This window comes from Pogona vitticeps, chromosome 1 (genome assembly GCF_051106095.1).
Source record: "Pogona vitticeps strain Pit_001003342236 chromosome 1, PviZW2.1, whole genome shotgun sequence".
In the NCBI taxonomy this organism is placed as follows: Eukaryota; Metazoa; Chordata; class Lepidosauria; order Squamata; family Agamidae; genus Pogona; species Pogona vitticeps.
Genome location: NC_135783.1, coordinates 185,483,947 through 185,496,549, shown reverse-complemented (window position 1 = coordinate 185,496,549; position 12,603 = coordinate 185,483,947). Strand labels below are relative to the sequence as shown.

Genomic DNA, 12,603 nt, shown 5'->3' with positions numbered 1-12,603 from the left:
TAAAAACACAATAAATTATACATTACAAACACTTAAACTATAGCAATAATTGAAATGCATTGAATGATTAAAAACATTTGAAACTTTGTAAAAAAAAATCATCTAAAACAGGATCTCAGTTATGATTGCTAAAAGCCTTCCTGAACAGGTGGTTCTTCAACTGTTGCTTGAAGGGTAAAATGGAGGGGCCAACCTAAATTCCTGTCTTCTTTCCTTCCCCCCCCTCTTTATTTGATTTATTTTTATTTTTCCCATCTTATAGAATCATTTAATTAATTAATTGTTATAAATTTTTTTAGAACTTGTTATCCTTATGTTGTAAGCCGCCTAGAGTGGTCGAAATGATTAGATAGGCGGGGTATAAATACAATAAATACAATAAATAAATAAATAAATAAACTCCTGAGGGAGAGTAGTCCATAGCCTGGGAGCAGCCACAGAGAAGGCCCTCTCTCCTGTTCGCATCAAACCTGCATGAGCTGACTAAGGGACTGAGAGAAAGGGCTCCTCTGATGATCGTAAGAGCCAAAAAGGCTCATATGGAGAGGTACAGCCCATCAGTAGACAGGAATATGCCAAGTATGGAAGATATGATGAAGTAGTTTATTGGAAGTTGTTCTGTGGCTGTTTTCCGGCAACCTGTGTGTTCATCACCTCACCCATAAAGCAGACAACTAGCTGCTCCCTTGTACACATTGCTGGGGAGGCAATGTGTAGCCTGCATAATTAAATTGTAAACCGCCCAAAGAGTGCTTGAAGCGCTATGGGGCGGTATATAAGCAGCACACTTTGCTTTGCTTTGCTTTATTTCTGATCCTTGATTTTATCCCATTCTTTCAACCCACACACACCACTCATCTGCTTTTCTTTCTGTCATTCCCTTCTGCTGCCTTTCTGCCCCCTCAGTTCAACCCTCACTAGGGACTATGCTGGCTAGGGCTGAGAAGAGCTGAAGTCCAGCAGCATCTGGAGGACCATGTATTCACTGTTCCAACCCTAGCCCAGGATGACTGACTCTTCCAACTGCCCTCCGATTCTCTAGAACCCAATTTCTATAATGTGTAGATCAAGTTTTAATCTGTTCCTTCTCCCATCTTTGCTGTTCCTTTGTCTGATGTGCAGTCAGAGTTACGGAGTGTCTCCACAGAGTGGAAGCTGCCAAAGGCCAACAGGTATGAGCAGAATGAAGAAAGGCAGGAGAAGGGAGTGACACAAAGCATTTGATGAACATCCCCATGAGAGGTACTTGGTGTGCCTCATATGTGTTTAAAATGCTTCATGTCAGCAAGTCGCAGCAAGCTCTACAGAAGCAAGTGTCATGTTAGCGCTGTTTCATATCCTTGTGCAAGCCAATGGCTCCCATGATTTGTGCCTGCCATACTGCAGAGGCCACCTTCTACCTAGGCTCCATCATGACTTTGAGCATCAACCAAAAGGACCATCTGAATGCACTATTCAGAAGGCTGAAGCACGCAGAGAAGTGTTCTCAGTGGGCAGCCCCTCAACAGTGCAGCTGTCAATCGAGATTCCAGGACGCTTTGGAAGTGTGTATGGAGCCTCACAATAATAAAGGGCCCTACAGAGCCCTCCACATGTGCAGAGGAAGATGTGCCATCAGAGATGAGAAATGATTTTATTTTTGTTTTATAAGCATTTTCTAAAAGTAACACATGTTCTTCATTTTCAGAATGGGAAGAAACTGTGAGCGGGGAAAAAATAATAATGTTATAATGTTATAATGTTGTGGCTCAAAAGTTTCCCTTATGACTTCTAGGGTATTGGGGGGTATAATTTTGCTTGGTCTGGAGGAGCCCCAGCACCCCTGCCTCCCAACCCTCACTGCTTCATTTTTTCTTTAAAAAAAAAAACTTGGCTTGAAAAGGCTGTGATTGGTGTGTCCCCCCATTTTCCCCCCAAAGCCTTCTAGACAGAAAAATATTGGGGGATGGAAAGGATGTGAACATGGCATGGTGCCCTGAGGTCCAAGGATGGGCATGGGCATTCCTCATATCTCTGGAGTCTGCCCAACTCTACCCGAGACCCAGGATTTTGAATATCTAACTCTTAAAATTGTGAGTTTGGATCCCTTAAGAACTGATCAAGTTGACATCTTTGGAGGGGAGGGGAAGAAGCCTCTCAGTTTTAACCCCTAAATGTCAAATCATTACAACATCAGTCTCTCCATATTGGGAATAGCTATAACATGTTGAATTTTGGCAGTGGAGGTAGGTGAAAATGTCTCAGTTTGTTTTTGAAGAATTTAAGAACATTCCCAATTCCCAGTTTTGAGGATGGAGAGAATTTGAGATTTACGCAATCTGAATGCATGAGAAATTGAAATCAACCAAATTCCTCCTCCCAATAGCCAGTTATATTTTAATTTGGTATGCAGTTTTTATTGTATTTCTTTCCTTCAGGTTTCCTATGTCTGGGTCAGAATGGAAATGAGTCTATAAATGTGTCATATCTGTAGAACTGCACTGAATATTTGAAATGTATTACAGATACCTGTCAATAGGGTGAGCAAGAGGAAACATTTATTCCCACACACGACAGAAATTTCAGTTCAAGGGTCCAGTGGTGATACCTAGCAACTCCAGGGATCATAACACTGTGACTTTACTAAATCTATTTATGAGGTCATGATGATTCGTGGTACATGAAGAGTATATATTGGCTCAGAAGGATGAAGTAAAGGCAGTGTGTTTCCAGTCGTATGTGTTGGAATCATATCCTGTACCATGTACGGATCTGCTTTATTCAACCGGCTATTGTTGAGTTCTGGAAAATCCTATTTGGGGGTGTCCTTGTGAGGTCAGTAGAGAATTCTTGCTAACCTACCTTTGTCAAAGAAGTACGGCCAAGAGAGTATTAGCAAATCCATTTATTTCTGAAACTATTGCTTGTTTCATACAAGTCCCATTCTCACAGCTTTTCCGAAAGGTATGAATACACCATGTCTTCAAATTGGCCTTTTAAACTTTACTCAATATTCTGAAGACATTAATGGTTTAAATTATTGTATTTTAATGGTATTGTTGTCTAGTCTGTTTTCCATTTGTTTTTAAAATTATCTTTCATTTGTTTTTAGTGATGATTGTTCACTATCTAGGATGCTAATCCTTTGTGGACAGATGGGGTCAAAAGGGAATAAATAAGTATTCCAAACAAAAATATATTTTTTTACACAAAGGTTTTACAATCTGAAGGATGTCTGGACCAACACTCCTCATGTATTGGGTAAGGGAGCAGGGTGGTGCCCTGTGACAATCCCCTTTGTTGCTCATGCGTATGACAGCTGAAGCCCCTCCCATGTGAGCCTGGGTGTGCATGTGAAAGGCCCTTCTAGACTTGTCCTGGCCAGTCAAGATCCTTACCTTGCATGAAGGAGCTTCAGTTTGGTTATATGGTTGGAGGCCTCTTCAGTGTATGCCCAACGAGCAGCCAGCAAGGGAGTGTGTCTAATGTACACACCGCTAAGGAGACATTAACTGACTTTTCAGATGGCCTTCCACTGTCCAGTTTTTAATATTGTACTTGCTGCTAGTAAGGTTTGTACGGGGATAACTCCAAAGATGTTTTTTGTCATTTTCCTGTTGAGGCCCAGTTTTTGATATGAGGACCAGCACCTGATACTTTAATGTTGTTGGGTGCAGATGCAGCTGGGGGTCCACAGGGAGGCAAAGGGACATCCTCAGTTCTTGTGATGAATGGCTATAGTGGAGTGGTCAGACACTAGCCTGTGGTGGAGGTAGCCTATATGGCCAGCCTACATGGCTCCAGCAACCTCCTGACGTACTAACTGAATGCAGGGGTTCCCAAACACAACCCCCTCAACGGTGGCCTCCAGCTCCCAGAAGCCCAAACTAGCATGGCCGATGGCCAAGGCTGCTAGAAGTTATAGCCAAAAAAACAGGTGGTCAACCAAAATTGGGAGTCACGGTGCTTTGTCTGACTGCTTCTTCCTTTTAACAGACAGCTGATAATGTATGAGTCCGCTGGCAGAAAAACTCACAACTTGAGATGACATGAGGAGAAATATGGAACAACAAAAAAAGGGCCACTTTCATAGGTCTGTGCAAATGACTGAGGACTGGATCTAATTCCAACAAAATTTTGTGTGCAAAGCTGGCACATGTACAGCTTATGGGTGAGGAGGTTCAGCTCACAAAAGTGTTATCAGCACATGGTTGATCAAGGATGCCACCTGGACGAGCAATGTCACTTATCTTCCACGCATTCTGCTAGTGCCTATCCCACACCACCAAAGGTAACTGGTGGCCAGAGTGGGAGAGGCCTCAACTTCAAATTTTGGTGTGAGGAGCCCCCGACAGTCCACCTTCTACTCACACTGTGAGCTGCTTCTGCCCACAACAGATGAAAAGTACCAGATGCTGCCCTTTATTTTAACATTGGTGGCCTAACAGGAAAAAAAAATGACAGAGCCGGTTCTTTGAGCGGCCCAATGCAGCTCTTTCTCACCCTAATACAAAAAGTGGTCAGTGGAAGGCCTTGTGAAAGACTGATGAATGTTTTAGGTAATTGTGCTGGAGTTTTGCCTCTTTTCATGGTTGACATAATACCTTAACACATCTTCTTTGTAAATGCTTCAGTGCACATGTTAACATTCTTTTGATAATGTTGAGTAGGATCTGTTACATTTGCAGCTTCCCTGGGAGGCTCACAATGGAAAGGCGCAGCGAAAGGCTGGCCCTCCTCCAAAAGCTGAAGCCCATTTCATACCGGGAAACTGGAGTGAAGAGGTATGAGGAATGTCTTATAGTTCCTTGCCCTGGTTTATGTAAGAGTAATGCAGAGTTGATGAAGGTCCCCCCTCCTTCAATAAGTCTACTTTCTCACTGCTGTTGTTGCTGTATCCTCCTGTTCCTTTCCCTCTTTCTCTCGCTAAAGGAATCAGGTGGAGATGAAGAAGCAGATTGAAATGGTGAAGAGAAAGGTCAGATCCATCCAGGGGATTCTTGTCTGTGCTCTCCTATTGGGGCATGGACCTTTACCAGGTGCTCCTCCATACTGACCCTTGATGCCGGCCCAACCAGCTGATGAGTGACACAAACAGCCAGTTTTAAGGTGCTGGATCCTAAAGGAGCCCCAGCCTAGCTAGACCAGCTGTCTCAGCACCTGCTGAAAGCTAAGGTTTAGTCTTGCCTCTCTCTCTCTCTCTGTGTGTGTGTTAAATAGCTTGGAAATCTTGAATCAAAATTTCTTGTGTTCACATAGGAAAGCTTAATAGCAGATTTCTTCACAACTGTACTAGTAGAGGAATTCCAAGATCAGCATGGCTCTCTAATTCCTCCCTTGTGTGCGAGATCTAGTTTGGAGAGCCCCAGAGTAAACATCGGTGGGAGGGCAGTTGGGCCTCACTAGGCCAAAGGATCCTGATCCAGGCTACTGGGTCTGAGGTGCCAGAGCATTATTTCCTCTTAATGCTATTCCTATCATGATGAGCCATTTGTGCTTCATTCTGTTTCTGTGTTTGGTGAACACATGGGGGAAAAATATTTTCTGCATGGCTTTGAGGATCTCCTGTGCAAGGACATTCCTCAGCTTTTGCTTTTCACAGGCTCATGCCGAAAAACTTTGCTCCTTTCACTCTCTAGCAATGGTTACGTTTAGCCTCCAACAACCATCCCACAATGAGCTTGAGATCTCCCCGTCATTGCATCATTTGAGCCAGCAGGAGTTGGCCTTGACATCCTTTTGGCCACATAAACCGGAATCTTGTCTCCTCAGGGTTTTCAAAAAAATCCGAAGGAAGCGCCACTCTGCTTCCATGGGACACAAATCATGGAAAGACAACAGTCCAGAGACAGTTTGGAGTGGATCCGACTCAGAAGACTCCGGGCAGCCCTGCTGTAGTGAGTGTGTGCTCATCAATCAAGTGAAAAGGGGGGATGGCTTAATCCGAATTAATCAGCCTCTTACTTCTCCAGCATAGGTTGTAATTTTGTTCATAGCACACTATTTTTTTTCTGGATAATGAAAGATGAGAAGTTTGGTGCCCATATTCAGGATAGTTTCTTACTTTCCCACCTCAAAGCTCAGCTTAATCTTACCCTGCTTCTTTGCTCATGACAGAAACAAAAGGTGGTGCTTCTTGAGTGGAAGGACCAGCTGGCAGGCTGCTGCTGCAGCCCATCCTCACATTCATTGGGGAGACTCCTTCCGTGTTCCCCCAAAGAGGCGACGAAAGCGCAAAATGCTTAAAGTCCTGTTAGTGAAGCTATGCCACAAAAGGCTAATTATGTCATCACCCATGTCAATTTTCCAGAAATTGAAAATTCTGACCCCCAAGCAAAAGTCCTGAGTTTCCCATGGAATCTTTTTCATCATGGGGAAGCTGTTGAGGACCTCAGGATAGGAGGGGGGGGGAAATTTTAAAAAATGGCCACTGCCAGTAAAGTAATCCCAATAGCAGCAATTTTCAGGAATTAAAGACTCCCTCCACCCCTCGTCCCTCCCAACAGTTTTCCCACAAGAAAAAAATTTCCACAGGAGCCTTGGGATCTTTGTGGCGGATTCAGAATCTTTTTAATTTTGTGGAAAATTATTCTGACTGATGACATCATCAGCATTACGTGGCATAACTGTGCAAACAGGACTTGGGCCGGAATTTCCATGGCCTAGAGTGGGCCCCACCTGAACCAGCTAAAGGTTGCGCTGGCCAACGCTTGGTGGTGGCAGCAGTGGAGCTCCCCGTGAGTTTGGGGTGTCTTGCGTAGGCTCCCAAGAGCAGGAAGTTGCTTGGTGCTGCTCTGGGAGTTCTTCAGACATTAGCATTATATAAGGGTATGTCCCTATATATAGGGAAGATGCTGGAAGTCGGGAAGATGCTGGGAGTTGAAGTCTAAAAAGTAACTTTTCCCAAGCTTTGGCTTAAAGGTATGATCTGGGGGTAGGAACAGGGGTATGCCTCCATGACTACATATAGTTCCTACCCCCAGATCATACCTTTAAGCCAAAGCTTGGGAAAAGTTACTTTTTAGACCTCCCAGCATCTTCCCACCAGCCAAATTGGCTCAAAGGGGGAAAGTTCCGTTTTCTACAAATTGGCTCAAAGGGGAAAAGTTCCATTTTCTACAAATTGGCTCAAAGGGGAAAAGTTCCATTTTCTACGCTCCTCCGTGTTGCGACTCTGAGAGAGGCCCAGAAGTCTTCTACGAGGAGTGGGGCCTTCTTTGCAGTGGCACTGTATCTATGAAATAAACGTCAGGTGAAGTTATGCCTAGCCCCCCTCTTTGCTAATGTTTAAAAAGCAGCTTAAAACACTACTTTTCAGGGAGGCCTTCCATAAAGACCCGGATTGCACCTCTGTTTTCATCTTTATAGAGATAAAAATGCCTTGTACCACTGGTGTGTTGATGATTTTATGCTTTTATAGTTTTTACATATTTACTGTTATCTGTTATTTTACTTCTTGTTATGTGCCCAGAATAGTGCATTGCACTAATGAGGTGGCATACAAAGCAAATGAAAGAAATAAAAACCAACCAACCAACCAACCAACCAACCAACCAACCAACCAACCAACCAACCAACCAACCAACCAACCAACCAACCAACCAACCAACCAACCAACCAACCAACCAATCAATCAATCAATCAATCTTGTATTATATTAATGTACAAATATACAATATAAAGCTCAGTTTATTTTAGTGGTCTGTAGAGTGTGCACAAAGTCTGTGTTAACAATGTAATCTTTTTCCATTAGGCAAATACTTGGTGGATCAAACTCATTTGCTTACTCAACAGTGTTTTGAAGCACCTCCATTGGTGGAACCTAGAACCAACATCATGATCTGCCCTGATCCACAGCCACTTGTTCTTGTAGGTATGTCAGAAGCGGGATGCATTTACCTTGAAAAAATGGTTAGCAATAGTGAGATCTGTGCATGTGAGAGCCACTTGAAGAGTCCTCTGGATCCAGCACTGTCGTTTCTCTATTAGGCACATTATATGCACATTATGCAAACTGTGCAATGATCCTTCTATGATCCAGGTACTTTTTTCCCCTTTAATAGTACTCTTTCACGATACGTAGTGGTTGCAATGGTACATTTTTCCTGCCACCTCAGGTGGGAGGGAAACAGTGACTACCACGCCCCCTTATGGCTGCTTTTCAGTCCCCCGCACCCTGCTGTCTTCTGGTGCCACCGTTGCTGCTTGCATTGCTTCCTGCATGTCTTGATTCATTTGTGCAGATCCCTCTAAACGTTTTGGGATATGAGTCTCCAGAAGGATCACCCTCATATATTATGGCATCTGCTAATGGTTGCCTCTTCCATGAGTACTGTAATTTTCTACACATAAACAAGTCCTTCTTTTTAAGGCATGTCCCCTTGAATGTGTTCGTTTTTTCTCAGAAAAACCTCTGAAACGTATGGTGAAGATTTTGGCATTTCCAGCATTCATATTCCTGCTGGGTCTCTTTTATGGTGAGTTCCTCCAGAATCCAGTTCTAAATACATATTTCTTTGAGTTAGTTGATCTCCAGAAAATATGTACTTTCTCTCTGCATGTCAAAATCTCTGTGGGGGCATGTGTCCTAAATGGTGCTTTGTATTAGATTTGGTTCTTTCAAAAACCTGTAGGGATGGGTTTTTTAAAAATGTATCTCTACATCCATTTGTCTGGGAGATGGTCTCACGTGGTGACATTTAATAGACCTTAATTCGGTCAGAGAATCTGGTAACCCCTTGCTCTTGGAAAGAAATGAGCGAGGAGTAATCACACCTCTGTCTTCATAGTTGGAGAAGTTACTGCATAGGATTTCTTGTAAGTTGTATGCATCTCTGTGTGTTTAAGAATGCCATGCTGCACAGGATTATTACAGTTTCTGAACAGAATTGGATCTTTCCAATGTGGGATTCACTGGAAAAAAAAGCTACTACGTAACACTATGTATGTAGCTGAGGTTGAAGGGAGTCATTAGGATACGGTTAGTTGCTACAGAATGTTCTCAGCATTCCATGATGATAATGCTGTCATTTTCTTGAAGACCTCCTTTATTCACTCGTAAGTATGTATGCATGTATGTACAGTAAGATTGCCATATCTGTGGGATCAGTACCCATGGTTTCAGTTATCCACCTGAAAATATTAAATAATGTGTTTCCAAAATAGATTGCTAGAGCTGGCCACCAGAGGGAGAAAGAGACTATGCTATATGTAGAGTTTGCATATCTGCAGTTTTCAGCATCGGCAGGGGCCCCCCTGGAACCGATTCTCCACATACGTCTGTTATCATTAACAGGCCACATTGCCCAGTGTTCAGATCTGAATTTAAGAGTCAGAATTTCCGCGCACTCCATGGCTAGCTGTGACATCAACCCAGTGCTCCCAAAGGAATTGGATGTTGACAATGTTTGTTATTCTACCAGAAGGGTGAGCAACCTGAGGGTGTGGGGGCCATTTTTGTCTAACCTAGATCTTGGAGGGTTCAACACTGCTGTGCCACAAAACGTTTTTACTCCCAAATATAAATTATGCTTCCCAAAGACTTCTGGTTGTGTGCTATGTATTTCCATGGCAAATATGTTTTTGGGGGCTAGGAGGCACACCCCTACTCTATGGGAAGTAGATCCTAATGAGTTCCATGGGTAGGCGTGTTTGCAGCCCTTGCTCTAGATTAGACTAAGAAGGACACAACATTCAGCTGAATCATCCTACCAAAGATGTGGATTTTCTAACTGATTCCAAAAGACATTAATGCCATTCACATTTCCTTCTAGTATTTTTGCCTGGCTTGTACACCCCCTCAGGTACTTCCAAATGGGAAAAAAGGAGACAGCAAAGGTAAAACGATACTCTCTGTTAAAGCATTGCATATCGTTAAGTATAATCATTATTATGTTAAGGCTGTCTTATTCACTCCCAAGGGGAAAAAAAGCAAGCAAATGAGTTGAGAACATGCAGAACTCTTGGGACAGTTTGAGCAGCATTATCTTGAATTGCTGGACTGTGGGCTGAAAATTTTGTAGCAAAAAAGAAAATTCCTTCTGTAGATGTTTTCTCTTGCTTAAGTGGAGGTGATCTTTGGTGATACCCAGCCAGTTGGTAGATGCTTCCCATAATATGAAAGAGCCATCTTTAACATTCTCTTCTCATGCATGCTTGAGACTAAGAATTTGCAATGTCTTGTACATCATCATGCTTGCCATAGTACAGAAGAGAAGATAGATGTGTCTGCTGTCTGTGGCAGGCCTTATATAGAAAGAATATTTTAACACTGACCTTCCTGTGGAAACTGAATGAAGACAATAAAACCAGATTCTTCTCCCACTCCATGGTGGAAACCTTTCTCCCTCATATAATAGCATCATATCAGAAGAAAGCCAGGAAATTATCATCAGATAAGGAATTTAAAGATGTGTCATGGGCCCCCAAAACCATTGGCATAGGAAAATATATTAAGATGGTGATCAGTCTGACAGCTGTCCAAAATGCAGCAGCTGGACGGAACACAGGTACCAACATGTGTCCTCAATCTTGGCAAACCTTCATTGGCTCCTTGTTAATTTCTGTGCTCAATGCAAGGTGCTGGTTATGACCTATAAAGACCTTAATGGTTTAGGACCTTGATACTTATTGGAACATCTCTCCCACAAAACATCTACCTGTCCCACCCATACTCCTCGCAGTCCGTGATGTTAATGAAGGAGACCAAAGGAGTTCTGGCAAGCAAGGGAGAGACCTGTGGGATTTTGTGTGTGAGAGAGAAAACATAGTGGTATACAAAGCTCTCTGTCTTGCTTTCAGTGATATGTTGGTTATTTGGGCTGTTTTTGCTCATTTTTGTCTAGGCACCAGAATGAGATCCTTCAGCAGAATCTACAGAGGCAAATTGGTCTTTTTCGTCAAAGAGTTTTTGGGCTCCGTAATTTTGCTGATGTCCTTGGAAGTGTCCATGATCATTGGGAGATTCAGAAGGTAAGGACATTTTTTCTCTTGTGTATTTAAATAATACAATTAGATTCTGAGTAACAAGACCCACTTACCTGTTTTCAAGGTCTGGCAATTATTTAGGCAATATTGGAATTATACGCAAGTGAAGTAATACACTTCAGTACATGATAGCAGTAATAGTAATGATAACAACAACAATGTAAACAAAACATTAACATTTTAAAACAAGTTTCAGGTTTTAGTAAGGCAGTATATAGGTCCTTTTAAGTTTGACATAGTTGAGTTGATGCCCATTGTAGCCGGTGGGACAGAAAGCACAACACCCAGTGATGCTAACAGCTGGGGCTGACAGTGACAAAAGTGGTTATACATACACATGAATAGTCAGGTGTTTACATGCAGACAAAAACATTCAGTGCCAGTTGCAGAACAGCATTTAGTGGCTCTAATGGACAAGCCGCCACTGACTTGCCTGAGGGCCTCAGCATGTCAGTCTGACCCTGTAGTAGTCACTGAGGCCAGATTTTTGAAAAGTAATTCGTATAAGATAGAACAAATACAGAAAAGAATCCATACTAAGCACTGCCTAGTAACATGGAAGGCACAGTAAACGTGAAGCCATATGAGCCAAAACAGCAGGGTTTTTTTAAATACATTTTCAGAAAAGTTTGACTGAAAGATGTTTGATTTGGCTATACAGAAAATTCTATGGAAGTAAAAAGATTTACATGATATAAAAACATCAGAAATGTTATTTATTTATTTATTTATTCATTTATTCATTGATTGATTGATTGATTGATTGATTGATTGATTGATTGATTGATTGATTGATTGATTGATTGATTTATTTATTTATTTATTTATTTATTTATTTATTTATTTATTTATTTATTTATTTATTAGATTTTTACCCCGCCCTTCTAGACAATGTCTACTCGGGGCGTCTTACATGGATAAAAACACAACAGTATAACATGTATAAAATCATTCGGAATAACAATTAGTTCCAAACAACACCATACCAAGATGGCATAACTCAAGAAGAAAAGAAAAGAAAAAAAGAAAATACATCTGAGGCTCAGCCCACCCTGGCAGTTGTTTGTACAGCTCCTTCCCTGAATTCCTCCCTGCTCCCTATTGAGATGTCATTGGGTTCTTTCCTGGTTTCAGGACTTCCTGAGCCTTTCACTTTTCTCTCCAACCAGGGCTGCCTCCAAACACCCGAAAAGGATTGCAACAAACAAGTCTTTTGATTGTAAGGGGGGGGGGAAGCAAAGTGTGCTGCTTATATACCACCCCATAGCACTTAAAGCACTCTCTGGGTGGTTTACAAATTAATTGTGCAGGTTACACATCGCCTGCCTGGCCCCAGCGAGCTAAGCCACAGCATATTTTATTTCTTTTTTACATCTGTTATACTTCACAAAGTCATAAAAAGTGAAACACAACCCATTTCTGCCAGACAACTGATTTGGTGTGCAACTTATTAATTGTTCGAGATCTAAATGTTGCCTATAACACTCACATTTGTAATTATAGGCAGTCAGAGATGACAAAAAAATTGGAACCAGAAAATGAACATATTGTGACACATTTTACTATGTGCCCGTCTTTTTGGATTCATTTTGTTCTTGGTGTTACATTCCTAGAAAAGTAGCCAATAAATTTAATGCA

General features: G+C 42.1%; 1 protein-coding gene across 1 annotated transcript in view; it reads left to right on the top strand.

The window, feature by feature from the left end:
- Positions 1-9,382: 9,382 nt before the first annotated feature.
- The window catches only part of LOC110079894 (SUN domain-containing protein 3), a 9,434-nt gene continuing 6,213 nt past the window's right edge, over positions 9,383-12,603 (top strand). Inside the window, exons 1-2 of the mRNA XM_072986865.2 lie at positions 9,383-9,405; positions 10,824-10,950. Coding sequence (XP_072842966.2) covers positions 9,383-9,405; positions 10,824-10,950 — 150 coding nt within the window. The remainder of the gene's footprint in view (positions 9,406-10,823; positions 10,951-12,603) is intronic.